Raw genomic sequence first — 21295 nt, forward strand, 5'->3', positions numbered from 1 at the left:
AGCTTGTTAGCCTGCTAGGAGTGATGCAGGCTGACAGCAGGATCCGAACTGGCAGCAGCACAGAAGCAAAAAGAGAGATAAGTTGCCTGAGTGAAGATTATAAGGCAACTCCCAATGAAGGCGATATTCTGGTTTGGTTTGGTTTTTTAAATTAAAAAACCCACTTGTGCTAGCATTGCATCTTACCTCTGTGCATAGCTGTAAACCTTTCCCTTTTCTTGCGAGGAATCCTATTCAGAATAAGGCAATTTCCCTTAAAAAAAGGGAAAAGTTGACAGCTATGCCTCTGTGTGCTTAGTAGCCAGAGGAGCCCAATAAGAACTGCCTGGCCAGATCAAACTGAACCTATCTAGTATTCTGTTTCCAGCAACAGACGGGATAATCCATGGGGTGCAAAAAAGTTCAGGTTTGTTCCAAACATAGGAGCCAATTGCTAGGGGCTTCTAGCAGAGAGGGCAGGTTGAACAGGCAACCGCAACAAGGAGGAATAGGAGAGGCTGCAGAAAGGCCAGCAGGCAGCAAGGTTTGGCCAAACCAGGGGCCCCAGCAGGAACCCAATGGAGCCAACCTCTCATTGACCTGAAGATGCAACCTATTTGACTTCACATAGAACTGAATTTTCATTTTATTTATTTGCATTTGTTTTGGGGTTGTTGGTTTTGTTTTGAAAATGCCTCCAGACTCAAGCAAGGGGTTGCAAATGTGAAATTGGGCTTGGGAATCTGCATCTGTGCTGGGGAAGGGTTTGGGTTTTTTAAAATATATATATATTTCATTGCAGTGAATCAAACAAATTGATGCAATAAAAATAAGGGAGGTAAAAAAAAGCAGTGCAGTATATCCAGGAAAAAAACTTAATATTAGGTTGGTAGAGAACTTAAGACCACGAGGAATGCCAAATGTCATGTTGTGCTGTACTGAGGGAGTCCTGTGAGTCTGCATTTGTTGTATATAAAACAAAACCCTACCCAAAAAGTGTATACTTTTTCAGGGTGTTCCAAGCTTTTGGCAACACGTAATTTAAGGGTTGTTGTCTGCCCCCCCCCCAGCCAATGCTAAACTCCACATTAAAAAAAAAGTGAAAGTTCTGTAAGGTTTTCCATTTTGGGGCAATTTTGAGGTTCTGGCAGCCACCACCGTCCCCGTCAAGAGTTGCCGAGAGCTGAAACCTTTCAGCTGATGGTCCCATAGATTTGGTAAACAAAGCTGTTGTGAAATTGGAACAGGATGTTTGGGTAATCTCTCGACAAATCATTGTCCAGAATGGAAGGATTATACTCTGAAGGTGCTCTGGCTGCCAGTGTGGTACAGTGGTTAGTGTTTTGGGCTAGGACCTAGGAGACCAGGGTTCAAATCCTGGACTCAGCCATGTGGCTCAGTGGGTGATCTTGGAGGCCCATCACTGCCTCTCAGCCCAAACTCACAAGGTGGCTGTTCTGGGGGTTATATGAAGAAGGGGAGAACTATGTCCACCACCTTGAGCTCCTTGGAGCAAGACACAAGCAAGACACAAGCAAGAGGGCACAGACTGTTGTGTCATAAATTCAGGCCTTATACAGTGGTACCTCGGGTTAAGAACTTAATTCATTTTGGAGGTCTGTTCTTAACCTGAAACTGTTGTTAACCTGAGGTACCACTTTAGCTAATGGGGCCTCCCGCTGCCGCCGCGCAATTTCTGTTCTCATCCTGAGGTAAAGTTCTTAACCTGAGGTACTATTTCTGGGTTAGTGGAGTCTGTAACCTGAAGCATCTGTAACCCGAGGTACCACTGTAATGAGTGGGAACCTCTATTAACCACTGTGGTGAAGAGTTTTAGTGGATGGAGCATCGGGCTAAGACTTTGTTCTGCCACGAAACTTACTGGGTGAGACTGGGCCAGTTACAAACTCCCAATCCTAACCCACCTCACAGGGTTGCATACCCTCTAATATTTCTCCAATTAAAATAGGGACATCCTTTTCAATCAATCAATCAATCAATCAATCAATCAATCCTCGCCAATCTGACTGGATTGCCCTGGCCAATCTTGGCAGCTTCCAATATACAGTGGTACCTCAGGTTACATACGCTTCAGGTTACAGACTCTGCTAACCCAGAAATAGTACCTCGGGTTAAGAACTTTGCTTCAGGATGAGAACAGAAATCGGGCTCCAGCAGCGCGGCAGCAGCAGGAGGCCCCATTAGCTAAAGTGGTACCTCAGGTTAAGAACAGTTTCAGGTTAAGAACGGACCTCCAGAATTAATTAAGTACTTAACCCGAGGTACCACTGTATATAAAAACATAATAAACCATTTAACATTTTTAAAAAAACTTTCCTATACAGGGCTGCTTTCAGAGGTATTCTAAAGCTTGGCTTCGGGAAGATACCCCCAACATTTCTCCGATTAAAATAAGGACGTTCTAAGGGAAAGAGGGACATTCTGGGATCAAATCAGAAACTAGGATGGCTTCTGTAAATCCAGAAAATAGGGACCTTTGGAAGTTCTGGGGGTTGTTGTGTGGATTAAACGAGGAGAGGGAGAATTGTGCACCCCACCTTGAGCTCCTTAGCCAGGGGGAAGATGGCTATAAATGCAGTCGCGAAATAAATAAATAAACTGCCTGCCTAACAGGGCAGCTGTGAGCGGATATAGGAACAGCGCCATGTACCCCACCTTGAATTCCTTGAAGGGAATAGCGGGGTCGTTTGCGAGGTTAAAATGGGGATAACGCCCAATATGTTACCCCTGAGCAACATGGACAGATAGAAAAATAAATGGATAAATATTGCTATCCTTCCCCGCCCCCGAGATACACTCCCTGGAAGCAGCTCTGCATGAATCCTTCAGGTTAAATTAGATCAACCTGCATTAATTGTCTGCCTCTAAATATATTGTATTTGGCCCAGAAAGTCATATAAATCAAGGATTTAAAAAGTCCTCGTCCCAAGCAGGTGGAACCTCTGTTTCCATGTAAAAACATATTTCTACTTTGGCACTCGCCCTACAGGATTCTCTCATAATCCAGGGCTCTTTCTTTTTCTTTTTTTAAAAAAGGAAATATTTATGAAACGTATAAAACATAAGTCCTTCTTTCCAACCAGCTTTCTAGATTCCTTGCCAAGCGTAGTTTTCTCTGAGCCATAGGAAGCTGGACGGAGAGGGTTTTTTGGTTTTTTTACAGGAATCTTTGCAGAAATGTCCTCCTTGCGGAATACGCATTGCTTACATTACAGCACAGTCCCCAATGGGGAGAGTAAGAACTCTTTGCTGCTCTTTTTCAGCTCGGGGGCCACGTTCCCTTCCGGGCAGGCTTACAGGGGCCACATGAGAAAAGTAAAAATGTCAATGTTTAAAAAAAGGGGGGGAGCCAATGGCAGAGGAGTATATTTCAGAACAAGTCATCACAATTAAAATACAGTGGTACCTCGGGTTAAGTACTTAATTTGTTCCGGAGGTCCGTTCTTAACCTGAAACTGTTCTTAACCTGAAGCACCACTTTAGCTAATGGGGCCTCCTACTGCTGTCACGCCGCTAGAGCACAATTTTTGTTTTCATCCTGAAGCAAAGTTCTTAACCCGAGGTACTATTTCTGGGTTAGCGGAGTCTGTAACCTGAAGCGTCTGTAACCCGAGGTACCATTGTAACCTCGGACCAGTTTAACAACTTGGGACCAGTTTTCCTGCAAGAAAGCTCCTTCTGCAGAGGAGGGCAACCAGGATGATCAAGCACCACTTTAGTTAACGGGGCCTCCTGCTGCTGCCGCGCCGCTGGAGCAGGATTTCTGTTCTCATCCTGAAGCAAAGTTCTTAACCTGAAGCCCTATTTCTGGGTTAGCGGAGTCTGTAACCTGAAGCGTATGTAACCCAAGCTACCACTGTACGTTAGGAAAGACCCACCAGCTAAGGTCATTGTCTCACAAAGAAACATGTCTGGCTATATCAGCAGCCTCTTCCTCCTCCCTTAGAATCTAACTCCAGGACCCCAAGAATTGAAAGGGACTCTGTTGCAAAATCTGCTCTTTTCCCCTTAGCAGCCTTCTTCAACCTCAGCCCTCCAGATGTTTTTGGCCTATGACTCCCATGATCCCTAGCTAGCAGGACCAGTGGTCAGGGATGATGGGAATTGTAGTCTCAAACATCTGGAGGGCCAAGGTTGAGGAAGCCTGCCTTATGGGGTATCCAAGAGCCCGTATATAAGTCGGTTCCCTATCGGTAGGAGAAAATAACAGAGGCCAACCAGAGAATATTGAGAAGCAACACAGCTAGTAAGTCTAATCTTTATTAGGACGCATGTGGCACTGTGGGTTAAACCACAGAGCCTAGGATTTGCCAATCAGAAGGTCAGCGGTTCGAATCCCCGCTATGAGGTGAGCTCCTGTTGCTCGGTCCCTGCTCCTGCCAACCTAGCAGTTCGAAAGCATGTCAAAGTGCAAGTAGATAAATAGGTACCGCTCCAGCGGGAAGGTAAACGGCATTTCCATGTGCTGCTCTGGTTCGCCAGAAGCGGCTTAGTCATGCTGGCCATATGACCCGGAAACTGTATGCCGGCTCCCTCGGCCAATAAAGTGAGATGAGCGCCGCAACCCCAGAGTCGGCCACGACTGGACCTAATGTTCAGGGGTCCCTTTACCTTTACCTAACAGGGTCCTCACTCACCACATGCAGGAGGGAGGAGGAACCCAGAACAACGGTGAGCAAGCCCTTATATAGACTTTTGAAATTGCCACCCTGTAGCCCAAGACCACCCCCCCCAATACATCTTACATACATCACAGAAAGAGGTGGTCCCCAGCAGAAATACATCATAGGCATTGGTCTACATCAGAATCCTGTCTGGCAGGATACCTGTTAATGGTCATTGACTGCTTTTACCTGGGCACCCTGGCCATTCTTTTGTGATGATAAATACTTAATTCCTGAATCCAGGTCACAGGCTCACCCTATTAATATCTTAAATGTTCCCTTAAGCAGGATTTGTGAGCACAGAGACAATGGGGAGGGTTTTCCCATTTCCATCCAAACTGCAGAGGAATATTTGAAGGCCACTGGGAGAGTCAAAATGACTTCTGGCTTGTTCTCCTGTACTATTTCAGACACGTGGTTTACATACCTATGTATGTGTTTGCCTTGTAAATTCATGAACATTTAATTTATATATTTGAGACCTTAAATCATGGGTAGGCAAACTAAGGCCTGTGGGCCGTCTCTGGCCCAATCACCTCCTAAATCTGGCCCATGGACGGTCCAGGAATCAGTGTGTTTTTACATGAGTAGAATGTGTCCTTTTATTTAAAATGCACCTCTGGGTTATTTGTGGGGCATAGGAATTCATTCATTTCCCCCCCCAAAAAATATAGTCCGGCCCCCCATAAGGTCTGAGGGACAGTGGACCGGCCCCCTGCTGCAAAAGTTTGCTGACCCCTGCCTTAAATTCTCATAACACCGCCAACCCATAATACCAAAGCCGTAGCATTCTGTCCCTCTTCCCTCTGGACTGTGAAACACTTGCTTTTCCCAAGCTGGTAAATGCATGCAGCTGGAAATTGCTTCGGTGTGCACACACTAAAAAAAGAAAGAAAAACGAGAAGAATCTGAGCTCAGATTTGAAAATAGATTTCAGGTCTCCTGCGAAGGCTAATCAGGAACCTCTGGGGATTTCCAGAGGAGGTAAAAGGTTGCTTAGGAAGCAGCTTTGTACCTCGATTAACATCTGCAGATTTGTTGTAAGGGAAAGCCTTGGGAGCTCTGGGAGCCGCACATCTGCTTGGCAGATGAGCTACCTAAAAGCGCACAACAAGAGGGGCTTTTGTGATGGCAGCAAGGCACATCTGGGGAGAGGGAAGTTTGGATGCCTGCCTTTTGCCACCCTTGAAAAAAGAAAAGCGGGGAAAGGGGATAAAGCAGGCTTGGAAGAAACTGAAGTCCAGCTGTGGTGTGCACACATGCCATTTACTCCAGAGGAGTCCCACAGCTGCAGATGGGATGCGGTGCTGAAGGAAAGTGGAGGTTCAAGGACTGTGCTCCTTGGGACAGACCTGCCTCCACAAAGAAGATACAGTGGTACCTTGGATCTCAAATGCCTTGGTACTCAAATGCCTTGGTTCTCAAACGCCGAAAACCCAGAAGTAAGTGTTCCGGTTTTTGAATGTTCTTCGGAAGCCGAACGTCTGATGCTGCCGTCGGCTATTGTTTCTGGGGTGCCTGCACCAATCGGAAGCTGAGCCTTGATTTTCAAACATTTCGGAAGTCAAGCGGACTTCCGGAACGGATTTGGTTTGGCGCTTTTGTTTTTGCTATTTATTTTGCGTTTTTGCTTTTGAGGCGTTTTCGGTTCATATGTTTTTGTGACTGTGTGGAATCCAGTTCAGCTATGGATAGATTGATTATGTGACTGGGAAAATAATAATTTTTAATTTTTATCATCTACAATACTGTCTTATTTATTTTATAGTACAGTACATTGATTATTGATTATTGCTGTTTTAGGGGTTGTTTTTAAAAGTCTGGAACAGATTAATCCATTTTGCATTACTTTGTATGGGAAAGCGCGCCTTGGTTTTGGAACACTTTGGTTTTGGAATGGACTTCTGGAACGAATTAAGTTTGAGAACCAAGGTACCGCTGTATTTATCTTGAAATGGTAAGCTTGAGCGGCCGGGCCTCCTGCAAAATCAGGCCTCTGGGGTCCCATGTGGAAATGGCGTCAATGATATCCGTCACCAAGGAATGGGTAGGCAGAAAGAAACCATAAGTGATAGATCCTCTAGTTGCTAGATGAGCTCCTTGAGGGATGCTGTTGGGGTTTTTGCAAAGGCTGTTAAGAAAGCATGACACAGATATAAGAATGAGGCAGCCAAATCGATGGCACATTGGAATGCCTCCTTTCATTTTTTAAAATCCCTGCCAGTAGAAAACCAATCAAATGACTGGATTAGAAGCTGTCTCCCTGAAGATCTGGTTTTCTACTTGCAGGGAGTCTCTCAGAACCTTTCTGAAATTTGCAAGGAAGAGACTTTTGGGAGAACTGTTTTTAAACATGTGGTTGTTTTTTTGGCATATGGAATTACCTGATTTTCCAGAGTGAAACCAATGCCTTAGAAACCCTCCATTGGCCCATATTTCTTCGGTTTGCAGTCAGAGAAGGTGCTGCTTTGAAGTTTGCCTTACAGTTCATTCACGTTTTCCTTCCACTGAAGTCCTGGTGGGCATGGAACATGCCTCGATAAAACACTACAATAAAAGGAAACTTGGTGTAAAAACACATCTTGATATCATACAGCCCCTAGCACAGTGTGTTATGATGGCTGCAGCATTCAGAGAAATCATTAAGTGGTCTGCCAAGACACCAAGCAATTTTCAAGTGGTCCGGGGGGTTGGGAGGGTTCTCCTGTTCCTGCGTTACATGACTGATTGCTAGGGGAAAGCCCTGGAGAGGAGGGGACTTTCAGTCTTGGCAACTGATTTTCGTGGAGTAAGACCACTGGAAACGAGCTGCTCCGCTCATTAGGCCTGACACTCAACCAAATCTGTGGGGTTCGTGTTTTTGCTAATTCAGTCGACACTCGGGTTGCGAACGTGATCCGTGTGGGATGCACGTTCGCAACCCACAGCGTTCGCAACCCGCGTCTGCGCACGCATGGATTGCAATTCGGCACTTCTGTGCATGTGCAAAGCGCGATTTAGCGTTTCTTTGCATGCGCGGCCGCCGAAACCCGGAAGTCACCCGTTCCGGTACTTCTGGGTTTCGGCAGGTGCGTAACCCAAAAAAACACAACCTGAAGTGGCTGTAACCCGAGGTATGACTGTAAAGAGTTCAACTTCGAACAGTGTGATTACTGACCAGCATGCTCCAGCAACCGTGACAATCCTGTGGGAGGGAGTTCCGTAGATTAACCATGCCCTGCCCTGAAGGAATTCTTTGTTCTAGGTTTGCTGAACCTTCCTCCGTTCCTCTTCATTGAATGTCTATGAGTTTTGGCATTAATGAGAGAGAACGATTTGTTGCTGCCATTTAAAATATTGCTGCTGAAGAACCTGCCGTAGGAGGCTCACCTTAACCCCGTCCTCTTTTTCTTCTCTGGTAGATTCTCCTCCAACCTGTTGTCCTCCCCCCACCCCACCCCACCCTGCTCCTTTGCACTACAATTCCCATCAGCCTCAAGTCAGCATAGGCTGGAGAAGGATGGTCTACACTGTGGCCATAGCTTTACCAATGCTGCCATCTAGTGGCTTGATATGTAGCATCGTTGCTATTGCCTTGGTCCAAGTGGCTGATTTCATAAAATGTGTGAGTCCACAAGCAGTGGCCCTTCCTGTTGTATGTCTCTGTCTTCTGATACTTGAAGGAAGAGGTGGATGGATGAAACTTTGTGCTGTCAGTATTTATTTGTGTTCATGCATAATTTCGTTCCATCCTGTTTCTGTACTTGTCTGCAAATGATTTTTTAAAAACAAATTTTGCATGGAAATTCATGTTTGAAGGCAAATTTAATTGCATATCAAAAATGTCCTAAAAGCACACAGTTATATCCAGTATGATTCTTAGGTAGAGAACTCCACTGCTAAATTTGGAGAAGTGTGAAAACGGAAGGATTATCAGTCGCTAAGAGCATGAGACGCTTAATCTCAGGCTTGTGAATTTGAGCCCCATGTTGCGCAAAAGATTCCTGCATTTCATTGGCTTGAACTAAATGACTCTTGGGGTCCCTTCCAATTCTACAATTCCATGATTCTATGATCCATGCGTGAGCCCAGGAGCTGCAGATCAGAGAAGTTGGCATTGGGATTCACAGAAATAAAACCCCTCTAGCATCCCTGCTCACGTGTCCGAGGAGAATCCAGATCCCAACTAGAATTCCCTCGAATAGCAAAATTGGTGTCAGCTTGGAAGCAAAAGTGGGGCCGTCACCAGAAAGATGAGAAGTTGTTGCATACCTGGGGGAATCCCAAGATGATACAGAAGTACATTCCTATTACATTCCTAGGGGACTTCTGGGAGGAAATGGTTTTCTCTCCCGCTGCCCTGGCCTGTTTGCTAGCAAGTGCCACCAGCTGGTTTGGCCCAATTTTGCCCCCCTCCCCTTCTGAAAATGGTTAAATTTGCTAAACTTTTTTACAAATAGATGCCTTTTCTTCTACAGGTGCAATCACGAATTCTCCATGAATTTACCCAATCCTCTTTTTTCTTCATATAATTTTTTTAGTTAATTTTCTGTTTTACAATTTAAAGTACTCATTTTTACATCCTTAAGATATCGATGACTTCCCTTCTTCTCGTTCCATGGTTCATTTTACATAATCATAAATCCCTGCGTATTTTACAAAAGCCATACCGTTCAGTATTCCGTTATTACATCCGTCAAAACCTATTTACACTGTCGAACAATACACTGCGAGCATTCTCTGCTGTACACAGTTATTTCCCATATTTTCAATAAACGTTTTCCAGTCTTCTCTAAACGTATGTTCTTCCTGTTCTCTTATTCTATATGTTAAGTCTGCAAGTTGCACATACTCTGTCAACTTAATTTGCCATTCTTCTTTGGTTGGGACCCTGCTCGTTTTCCATTTTGGGGCTAACAAAACACGGACCACAGTAGCAGCATACATAAATAACTTTTTTGGACACCTGGGAATTTAAGTCTGGATTATCCTCAGCAAGAAGGACTCTGGTTTGTTCAATCCTCTTTTAAAACCATCCAAGTTGGTGACCATCACTGCCTCTTGAGGAGTGAGTTCAATAGTTTTAATTATGTCCTGAATCTCCCAACATTCAGTTTCATTAGACGTGTCCACGAATTCTAGTGTTTTGAAAGAGGGAGACAAACTTTATCCACCTACTTTCTCCATGCCATGCATCCTTTTATAGACTTCTCTCATGTCACCTCTTACAGGCCTTTTTATGAATGAAAAAGTCCCCATCACAGCAAGCTTTCCTCATAAGAGAGTCCCATAATCATTTTGGATGCCCCTTATTGAACCTGGAGGGCGGCAGGCTGCTCTCAGCCGGTCCTGCAATTTACAAGAGTGGCCACGAGCAACAAATGTCGCTAAGAGAATTCTGCTCCACATTTCCAAGCTATACTCTTGGGTATTTATTTATTTATAATAAATCAATAGATCAATCAATAGATCAATCTGAGAGAGAGATCTGTGCCCCAACTTATTAATAAATGATCCAATTTTACAGAAGGTCAGAAAAATTAGCTTTCTTGCCTGTTTGCTGCAAATGTGTTTGAAAAGCGTTATTTGCTAAAACTGCTGAGAATCTTGCGACTAATCTGTAATGAAAGAAAACGACGTTCCTTGGTTTGGAGATCAATACGCACCATGAAGGATCTTTTCGCGTATTTTTGCTTCTTAATATAAATATTTGTCCCTAGAGGAGATTTCATTAATCTATAGTTGATCTAATAAACTAGTTCATTGAATGATGGGGATTGGGAGTGGAGATGTTTCCCCCCAAAAAATGACTTTCTTCTTAACCAATACCTGCTGAAAAATTATGGCTGACAGTCCCCAGATACACTGGTGGTTCTTTGCAACTCTCATTGTGATTTGACAACCAACCCCCTAACAACTCTCAGCATCCTTAACAAACTCCAGCTCCCAGAATTCTTTGGGGGAAGTCATGGCTGTTTAAAGTTGTATCATAGTGCTTTAAATTGATGGTGCAAATGTAGCCTTAATGGCATTCTGTTGCTGTCAGGGGGAACTGTATAGAGAAGAAACATGGCAGCCCCATGTAAACACTGGAGGCAGCCATGTTTCCCCACCCCCCACCCCCTTACGATTCCCCCTGAGGGAAAGGGAATGGCATCTTGAAGCCAACCGCTTATTTATTTTCATATTCAACCTAGGAAAGAGGGTATTTCTTGACATTTAGTTGTGCCAAATACAAATAACTTCTTAGAATCTGCCACTCAGAAAGTCTTTTTTGGCTGAACACTTGGGCAGAAGCAAACAATAAATGTTAAAGTTACAGGTAGGTAGCCGTGTTGGTCTGCCGTAGTCGAAACAAAATAAAAAAATTCCTTCCAGTAGCACCTTAGAGACCAGCTAAGTTTGTTATTGGTATGAGCTTATCTGAAGAAGTGTGCATGCACACGAAAGCTCATGCCAATAACAAACTTAGTTGGTCTCTAAGGTGCTACTGGAAGGATTTTTTTTATTTTGTTAATAAATGTTAATACATACATGAAAATGAAAACAGTGGCAAATATTTCCAAATGTTGTTGATTTGTTTTTAACTGTGTTTCCCCTGCCCCCCCCTTTTAGAATGTATGAATTGCACGAGACTCACAGATATGACCGAGAGGCTGAACACCCTTGAAGCCAAGGTAAAGTATTATTCTTATTCTTATTACTTTTACTATCTGTTACCCATCCTTCACCCCAAGGTCCCAGGGTGGACTACAACAATTAAAACACATTAATATTAAAATACAATATTACACTATATTTGAAACAGTTTAAAACAATAAGCTTCTCAAGGAAGAGTTGGATAGTCTAAGGGCTCTTATGCCCTAGAATCATAGAATCTTAGAATTGGAAGGGATCCCAGAGGTCATCTAGTCCAACCCCCTGCAATGATGGAGTCACAGCCCAAGAATGGCCACCCAACCCCTGTTTAGAAATCTCCAGTGAAGGAGAGTCCACCACCTTCCAAGGGACTCCATTCCATTATCGAACAGCTCTTGTTGTCAGAAAGTTCTTCCTAACGTTTAGTTGGAATCTCCTTTCTTCTCACTTGAAGCCATCGGTTCATGTCCTCCCCTCTGGAAAAGGATAAAACAAGCTTGCTCTCTCTTCCAAGTGACAGCTCTGTAGATATCTGAAGCTGGCTATCATAACTCCTCTTAGTCTCCTCTTTTGCAGGCTAAACATTCAAATCTTGCTCCATACAGCCAGCTAGATTCTGTTCAGTCTTGTAGGGTGGGCTTCCTATTTTTTAGACCAGCTTCCCCCAAACCTGGTAGCTTTCCAGATGTTATTGGACTACAACTTCCATCCTCCCTCCCCGGTGACTATGTCAGGTGAGGCTGATGGGCGTTGGGGGAGAGTCCATCATCATCTGGAGGGCTGCAGGCTCTCCCCATCCCTGCTTTACAATGTCCACACAGAGGCCCAGTTTCTGGGGAACACGAGGAGGCAAAGGCTACTGGACTCGGGTCCTGCTTGTGGGATCCCCAGAATCACCTTGTTGGGCAGAGTGAGCTAAGATATCTGAAGATTCTGTGTTTAGTGAGATAGACAATTCTAGTACTTTTTTCTAAATTTGCACCCATACCTACAAATTTGTTGTTGTTTAGTCGTTTAGTCATGTCTGACTCTTCGTGACCCCCTGGACCAGAGCACGCCAGGCATTCCTGTCTTACACTGCCTCCCACAGTTTGGTCAAACTCATGCTGGTAGCTTCGAGAACACTGTCCAACCATCTCGTCCTCTGTCTTCCCCTTCTCCTTGTGCCCTCCGTCTTTCCCAGCATCAGGGTCTTTTCCAGAGAGTCTTCTCTTCTCATGAGGTGGCCAAAGTATTGGAGTCTCAGCTTTTAATTTCGTGGCTGCTGTCACCATCTGCAGTGATCTACCTACAAATTAGCACATGCAAACCTGGGGCCTCTTTCACCTCTTCCTTTTGGTGATGCATCTCCTCTGTTTTTGGACAAGATGCCCCCCAAGCTCCTCTGCACCTGATCCATCCTTCTCCGTGGCTTTGCATTCAGGCCACGAGTGTCCTTCATCTGGCTATGAGGACAGCCCTTATCCACACACACTCTTTGAGGCCCCATTTAATCACTAGATTCCTCGCATGACCACATTCTCTAGCCTGTTATTGTGAAACCCGCCCACATCTTTTAACAAAAACCTTCCAGAGTGTGGCTTAAATGTCTGCTATAAATCCCAGCTTCCAGGCACTCTGTCTCAAACCTTCCAGTATTTAACCTGAGCTGGTGTCCCCCAGTCCAGTGGAAGAAGCAGACCAGGATGATCGGAACGTCACAAAATAACATGACACAAATCATAGATACGATTGATTCCGCATGGGATTGATAGAACGACCCGCATCATTTCTGCATGGCTGTAGTTTCCTATAACGCGGTTCCGCTTTTCCAAAATGGAAAAAAATGATTTTTTTTCTTCCTAAAGGTAAAGGTAAAGGTACCCCTGCCCGTACGGGCCAGTCGTGTCCGACTCTAGGGTTGTGCGCCCATCTCACTTAAGAGGCCGGGGGCCAGCGCTGTCCGGAGACATTTCTGGGTCACGTGGCCAGCGTGACAAAGCTGCATCTGGCAAGCCAGCGCAGCACACAGAAACGCCGTTTACCTTCCCGCCAGTAAGCGGTCCCTATTTATCTACTTGCACCCAGGGGTGCTTTCGAACTGCTAGGTTGGCAGGCACTGGGACCGAGCAACGGGAGCGCACACCGCTGCGGGGATTCGAACCGCCGACCTTTCGATCGGCAAGTCCTAGGCACTGAGGCTTTTACCCACAGCGCCACCCGCGTCCTATATACATACAAATGTAAGGCCATCATCACGCAGCCCTTATTGGAGGATTGGCTCATCACAGTCCTTGATTTGCATGAAGACATGCATAGGCAACAACTCCTAAGGCCAAGGCAATTTGGGGCCTTCCATTTTTTTTTTTAATGAGGGGGCCACCATCTCCATTATTCAGAGGGTGGAAGAGGGCGAACACGGAGCCAAAAGCGGCTTGGCTTCAGTGGCTGGCGGCTCCTGCTGCTGCAGCCACCACGGGCCAACGGTGACTTCCCCCATCTTTCACTTGCGAGGCAGGGGGAGTTGGAGAGTGGAGACCGCTGGCCTGTGGGGCCATGCTACCGCTGTGTTCGGGTCCATGCCTGGCTCCTCGCAATGTCGTGAAGGAACGTCTCCACCCACAATGTTCTGCCCGGACACTGAGGTCCAGCTCAGAGGGCCTTCTGGTAGTTCCCTCACAGTGAGGTTACAGGGAACCAGGCAGAGGACCTTCTCGGTGGTGGCACCCGCCCTGTGGAACACCCTCCCATCAGATGTCAAGGAAATAAACCACTATATGACTTTAAGAAGACATCTGAAGGCAGCCCTGTTTAGGGAAGTTTTTAATGTTTGATGTTTGATCGTATTTTTTATATTCTGTGGGGAGCCGCCCAGAGTGGCTGGGGAGGCCAGGCCAGATGGGGGGGGGGTATAAGTATATGATGATGATGATGTTAGGACGTTGCGTGGGGCCCCTGCAATCTTTTTCAGAAGTTGGCGCTTCTGAAGTCGGGAGCAAAAAGAGAAGGCAGGTTTTTAAATGGTGGTTTTAAACAACAGCAGGGGTTTGAATAAAGTAGTGATAGGGCTGCTGTGAGGATCTGAGGGGTTTGGCTGAACGAGTATCATGTGGCCCCTTTAACAGTCCCAGGTCTGCAGGTCAAATTGGTTGGAGTGGGCATTTGCAAGGTAAGATGACCTCACGGTTAAACTGGTCTCTCAAGCTGTTTGGGGCTCCGGTTGATTGTTGTGACTTGAATCCAGATCCTTCTGCTCGAGGCTGCAGAGCAGGCTCCGCCGTCGGAAAACGACCTGCCGATGGCAAAGACGACAGTCCCCACGTGGTACGACGACTTGGTGCCAGATGCCATTCCCCTGGCCAATCCAGGGACCATCCTGAGGAAAGCAACAGGACCCATCGGTGAGCCAACTGCAGAGAATCCTTTCCCTGCCCATCACGCTGTGCGAAGGAGGAGCCGGTCAGACTGCAGCTGACCTGTGTCGCTTTTGCATGCGATTATCTGTAATTTTATTTGTTTACTTGCAGCCCAAGTCCGTTCCATCCCACTTTATTTCATTTATTAACTTGCAGCATTTATACCCTGCTGGTTTGCAATAGCTGCTCTTAGTTCAATAAATTAATTTAGTTGGTTAACATTTTTCCCATGGGGTTGTCGCCCAAGTTAGACCACAGGGAAAGCTCTGATAAATCAACAGAGAGCCATTGAGTCCAGTATATTTTTTACCGTAGTAGCGGACCAGGAAGTTACAAAGGCAACAAACAGCCCACGGCTGAATCTAAACAGATAGAAAAAACACTGTGAATTTTTTTTTAAAAAAGTTGTAAAATATGTAGTACAGTAGTATCTTGGTTTACAACCATAATCTGTTCCGGAGGTCCGTTTGTAAACCAAAACAGGTTGTAACCCAAGGCTCGCTTTCGCCAATGGGGCCTCCCCCCCAAAAAAATTGTTTATAATCCAAAAAAAAAAGGGTTGTAATCCCAAAAAAGGTTGCAAACTGGGACATGCACTTCCGGGTTTGACGTGTTTGTAATCCAGAATGTATGCAAACCAAGACGTATGCAAACCAAGGTATCACTGCATATGGAATTTGCCATTAGCTCATCAGCACCATCTGGTGTTACGTTTGTATAATGCACTTAAAACACACTTAAAACGTTCTGCTTGCAGCTGTGTAGCTGAGTCCCTGGTATGACTAGCACTGGAGACCACCTTCCTTCTCCAGAGACAGGAGAGAGCCTCTTCCCATTTTGGATGGTGTTTGATGACATTTTCAGTCATTCATCCAGAAGGCATTTTCTTGCAGAGTCTGCCAGTGTGTGTTTGTGTGTGTTTTCATTTTGAATCCTACTGGCTCATCTCTCCACCCAAGCCCACCGCTTGGGTTGACCTGAGTGAATTGCATTCTTCTGTTGCTCAAGGTGCTTTCTTCCATGTTACATATTTGCTTTCAGCTTCACACATACATCTTCTCTTCAAAGGAGTGCAGCTTCTTGTCTTTTCTGCCAAACTTGTTTGTGCCCTCAATGTTTTCAGGATTACCGGGGCCAGCTGGGAAACCAGGACCGCAAGGCCCGAAAGGTGAAAAGGGAGAGACTGGTGAGAGGGGCCCGTCTGGACCACCAGGTGAGTCTGGCCGCAGCTCAGTAGTAGAGTGTCTTCCCTGCAAACAGAATATCCTGGGTTCAACCCTCCAGCATCTCCAGACAGGGATGTAGTTTCCCCCTCACAGACTCATAGGCGGCTGTCTACCAGCTCCATCTGGTACACCAGCTGAGAACCTACCTGCTTGTGCACTGTTTCACCGGAGTGGTACACGCCCTGGTTATCTCCCGCTTGGACTACTGCAATGCGCTCTATGTGGAGCTACCCTTGAAGGTGACTCGGAAACTACAACTAATCCAGAACACAACTGTCACACTGGTGACTGGGAGCGGCTGTCGGGACCATATCACACCAGTCCTGAAAGATCTACATTGGCTCCCAGTACATTTCTGAGCACAATTCAAAGTGTTGGTGCTGTCAGGGTGCTGTCAGCGGCCCCCGGCTGGTTGTCCAGGAAAGTATAAAGACAAGGAAAAGTTTCTTGCAGTCCTTTTTTATGTCAAACTTTACAGAGAGAGGCTATAGAACCCAGCCTCTTGGATAATGGCGTTGTCCCGAGTGAATCTCCATCCCCTTCTTTCCCGCTTCCTCATTTGTCATTGTCAGGGGTTCAGGAGCAGAGGCAAGGGCAAGGGAGGAAACAGAGAGCGAGGGGGAGGAGGCAGAAGAAAAGATGAGTGATGACGACGACCCGAGATCTCCGAGTCTTTCCAGTGAATCAGAAGATTCACAGAAAGGAGCACCAGTGGCCAGGGCAAGGGGGGAGCCTAGGGGGACACCCCAGGAAGATAGAGCCAGAGGGGACTCAGAGGGGAGCAGTTGGAAATCGGGACCAGCGTCACCGCCAGAGAGCAGGGAAGAGGAAGGGCGCCAGGGATCAAGCGCTGGCAGCTCACAACAGGAGGGAGGGCACGAGTCAGGAGTGGCCACACCTCCATCGGGGAGCGAAGAAACGGTCAGACGGAAAGTGGAAGGTTGGGCGCGCGCGCCAAGTTCAAATGCACAGGAAAGTGACGCAGTAGGCAGCCCGGAGAGGGAGCCAGGTCCTAAAGCCCGGCGCAAGGAGACAGGAGGGTCCAGGGGGTCGGCGTCAGAGGAATCCCGGAGGGAAGAGACCCCGGAGGGCAGAGGGACCCAGAGGAGAACAGTCAGGCGGAAAAGGTGGAGCAGGGCTAGGATATTAAGTTGGTGCACAAGGGGCGGAGACTCAGACGGAGCTTCGCCGATCTAACCATAAGACGTAGAGTTGCACGCAGCAGCTTGAGAATGGAAACTGTAACTCAATAAAGACTTTTATTTAATGATCGCTGGCTAGCGTGATCCTCTGTGAGCTAGGATCGGGGAGCAACTCTGACAGTCATCATCATCACCTCCTCTACGGGTGCCGCTAAGTGCCTTCTGTCTTCGAGCTCTTTGCTCTCCTACTTTTAATGCTCACCAGATTCTGGGAGATGGTGGGCCTGAGATGCTTTCTAGTGACAACATGTCAGCCAGCTGCTGCTCTGGTTCTGCCTGCTCCTCCTCTCCCATTATTTCCCAACTTTCCCCCTCATCTGCCCCTGAGCTTTGACCTCCCTCAAACCACTGTTATAAGTCTATACTGTGTTCCTCTTCCTCCTCCCTGGAAGGGTCAGGATCAAGAGGCGGTCTCCAACATTCCTGGCCAGCCACTGACAGGTGCTGACTTTTAAAGCCCTAACCAGCCTTGGCCCTGGATACCTGAAGGTGTGTCTCCACCCCCATCGTTCAGCCCAGACACTGAGGTCCTGCTCTGATGCCGTCTGACAGTTTCCTCACAGCAAGAAGTTGTAGGGAACCAAGAAGAGGGCCTTTTTGGTAGTGGTGCCCACACTGTGGAATGCGCTCCCATCAGATGTCAAGGAGATAAAGAACCACACAACTTTTAGAAGACACCTGAAGGCAGCCCTATTTAGGGAAGTGTTTAATGTGCAATGCTCTGTTGTGTCTTTGTATATTTTGTTGGAAGCCGCCCAAGAGTGGCTGGGGCAAGCCAGTCAGATGGGTGGGGTAGAAATCAACAACAACAACCACCATTCCCAAGAACGATAGCTTCCCAGGACTCTTTGGTAGAAACCATGTGCTTTCAATGTGTGTTGCATGTGCTTTAGATTTATGGTGTGGCTCTCTGCTTGCTGGCTGGTCTTGACTTCTGGCTTCATAGTCACTGTTCCCGGTCTCCAGCTCAACTCGGACTCCCATCTGAGGCTCAAAGCTGACACACTGAGGATCTCTTGCTCCTTGATCCACCATGACTGCCTCCTGGAACATCTGGAACTTGCATGTAAACACATGGTGCTTGATGTTCCAGCTGTGGCGCGGCTGTGACTTGGCGATGGAACAGCAGCGCATGTCCAGCCAGGCTTTAGTGCTGGGGGAGAGGCTCTCAATCAGTGCTCCTCATGTTCCAGGGTGACGCCTTGGCACCCGGAACAGGACCTTGCTATCTCAAGTGCATGCAGTGCTAGCATTCTCCAAATGCCTGGGTAATTCCTGACTTCTCTTTGTTCTGGTTCGCAGGGCTGCTTGGACCTCCAGGACCCAGGGGATATCCAGGTGAAACCGGCATTCCTGGCCCTCCGGGACCCCCAGGACCCCCAGCATCTCCTGGCTTCCCATTAACCTTCCAGCAAGGAGTTCTGTACTCGCTGCAGCCCAACGCTGAGAAAGAAAGTAGGTCTCCTTCCATTTCAAAGAAGAGCCAATCATCTACTTCACTCAGTGGCCTCAAACCTTTTTCTCTAGGCCACGCTTTCAGAATAAAAGTCTGCTCATGCCAATTTTTTGTATCGCTAGGAAATACATTAGCAAACTTTTCTGAAATAGTGATATGTAAGGCCTTCTTAGGGACGCAGGTGGTGCTGTGGGTTAAAACACAGAGCCTAGGAGTTGCCAATCAGAAGGTTGGCGGTTCAAATCCCCGCGACAGGGTGAGCTCCCGTTGCTCGGTTCCTGCTCCTGCCAACCTAGCAGTTCGAAAGTATGTCAAAGTGCAAGTAGATAAATAGGTACGGCTCCGGCAGGAAGGTAAATGGCATTTCCGTGCGCTGCTCTGGTTCACCAGAAGCGGCTTAGTCATGCTGGCCACATGACCTAGAAGCTGTTTGCGGACAAATGCCGGCTCCCTCGGCCTATAGAGGGAGATGAGCACGCAACCCCAGAGTCGTCCGTGACTGGACCTAATAGTCAAGGGTACCTTTACCTTTAAGGCCTTCTTAAACCAAACGTGAAGGGGAAAGTCTGACATATTTCTCCATCCTTGGGCAGTGGTCAATCTGGCTGCATCCAGATGTTTTAGGACAACGTGCTTGGCCACTGGTCATGCTGGCTGGAACTGATCATCCCCGAAAGGTTCCCAGAGTGGTTTACAACGATCGGTGAGAAGACCCTGCGAGGTCTCCTGTTCTCAGGCTCACAAATCTTAGAAGCACAACCCTGGGAGTTGTGGAGAGGGGGAAAGCACGCTCAGGCACTAATTCTTAGCTTGGTGTTTGGTGACAATATGATTGGGACTTGGCACGGGGATAGCAATATAGTTCAATAGTGTGTGATGTTTGGGCTTGCTAGCTGCCTTGGGTTTTGTTTTGAGAATTCGGGAATGTGCATTTTTAGAATAAATATATAAAGCAAGTGTGACACACCAGGCAGCCTCTACATAGCTTGCTCTCATAAGAACTTAAGAGCTTACTGGATCAGGCCAATGGCCAATGACCAGTCCAGCATCCTGTTCTCACAGTGGCCAAGCAGATGACCCCATGGCAAACCCTCAAGCAGGATTCGAACACAAGAGTCTTCTTCCTTCCTGTGGTATTCTGAATCGTTGCTTCCTCCAGTCGTGGATGAGATATCTTTGAGATGAGGTATCTTTGAATTCTACTTGCTGGAACACCAGCAATGTGGAGAAATGCTGTTGTCCTCACGTCCTGCTCATGCGCTTCACAATAAGTACCGTATTTTTCGCTCTATAGGACACACTTTTCCCCCTCCAAAAATTAAGGGGAAATGTGTGTGCGTCCTATGGAGCGAATGCAGGCTCCTTGGCTTCAGCGATAGCAACGTGAAGCCTCCGAAGCGCAGAGGGAGCTATCCCTCCTCGCTCCGGAGCCTATGCTTTGCTTTCGCTGAAGCCTGGAGAGCGTACCGACCCCTCTCGCTCTCCAGGCTTCAGGGATAGCAGCCTGAAGCCTTTGGAGTGCAGCGCCAGTTCCCGCTGCACTCCGGAGGCTTCGAGTTCCTTTTGCTGAAGCTGGGAGAGCAAGACTCTCCCGGCTTCAGCAGAGAGGGAGAGCTGCGCAGCGCCCCTTCAGCCAAGCGGGAGGAGAAATGGAAGGGGCTCCGTTTCTCCTGCCGCTTCGCTGAAGGGGCGCTGAGCAGAGAGGGGGAGATTTTTTTTTCTTGTTCTCCCCCTCTAAAACAAGGTGCATCCTATGGTCGGGCACATCCTATAGAGTGAAAAATACGGTATCTGTTTGGCCACTTTGGGGTACAGGATGTTGGGTTAGATCAGGGTTTCCCAAACGTGGGTCTCCAGCTGTTTTTGGACTACAATTCACATCATCCCTGACCACTGGCCTTGCTAAATAATGGGAGTTTTAGTCCAAAACAGCAGGAGACCCGAATTCAGGAATCCCTGGCCTAGATGTTCCTTGGTTCAGATCCTGCAGGGATCTATACTGCCTTGTATCAAAGCTGGCCTTGCTCTTGCAAACATCGGAGCTTGGCTAGTTTTGTTTATTGGCTTTTGCGCAAGTTCCCTTCCCTTGAGGCTGGCTGGAAACGCCGGTTCTTCAAGCTGTGGAGACCTAATGCATAAAAGATTCCTTTGCATAATATAGCACACCCAAAAACCGATGACATGGGATTCCAAACTGCCAACAGCAGAGGGAAGTAGAGCCCTGCTTACGGACGACACACACTCCCAAAACAATTATGGGAAGAACAGACCTATTTGGGGTATTTTTGGGTGTGGGTGTGCCTGATTGTGACTTTCCAGCATGCTTTCAATGCACCAGAGCTTCCTGCTGTCAGCAATTGCCTGTCACTTTTTCAGCCATCCGTGGTAAGGAAAGCAGGCTCCATTCTGGAGCAAGAAGGAACTATGATCTCTTAGCCTCACATGGATCCAATTGATGGACCTTCAAGAATAAGGGTGGGGAAGCATCCATACATTACTGAAGCAGTTAGATTAGGTCCCACTTTTTAATAGTGCTGTACTGTTTTTAATCTATCTTTGTTTTAACAGACCTGATTTTGTATATTACTTTCCAGCTAGTATTATTATTAGCCTTCTGTATAGTGATAACTTGGTTCTCAAACTTAATCCGTTCCGGAAGGCCGTTCCAAAACCAAAGCATTCCAAAACCAAGGCATGCTTTCCCACAGAAAGTAATGCAAAATGAATTAATCTG

At 46.9% G+C, this 21295-nt stretch overlaps 1 protein-coding gene across 4 annotated transcripts in view; it reads left to right on the plus strand.

The window, feature by feature from the left end:
• COL26A1 (collagen type XXVI alpha 1 chain) overlaps nucleotides 1-21295 on the plus strand; it is a 94480-nt gene that overhangs the window by 63360 nt on the left and 9825 nt on the right. For all 4 annotated transcript variants that reach the window (XM_083479349.1, XM_083479347.1, XM_083479350.1 and 1 more), the window contains exons 4-7: nucleotides 11259-11320; nucleotides 14506-14662; nucleotides 15801-15890; nucleotides 18408-18560. In XM_083479349.1, the coding sequence (XP_083335475.1) occupies nucleotides 11259-11320; nucleotides 14506-14662; nucleotides 15801-15890; nucleotides 18408-18560 (462 nt within the window). The remainder of the gene's footprint in view (nucleotides 1-11258; nucleotides 11321-14505; nucleotides 14663-15800; nucleotides 15891-18407; nucleotides 18561-21295) is intronic.

This window comes from Podarcis liolepis (genome assembly GCF_965112155.1).
Source record: "Podarcis liolepis genome assembly, chromosome: 16".
NCBI lineage: Eukaryota > Metazoa > Chordata > Lepidosauria > Squamata > Lacertidae > Podarcis > Podarcis liolepis.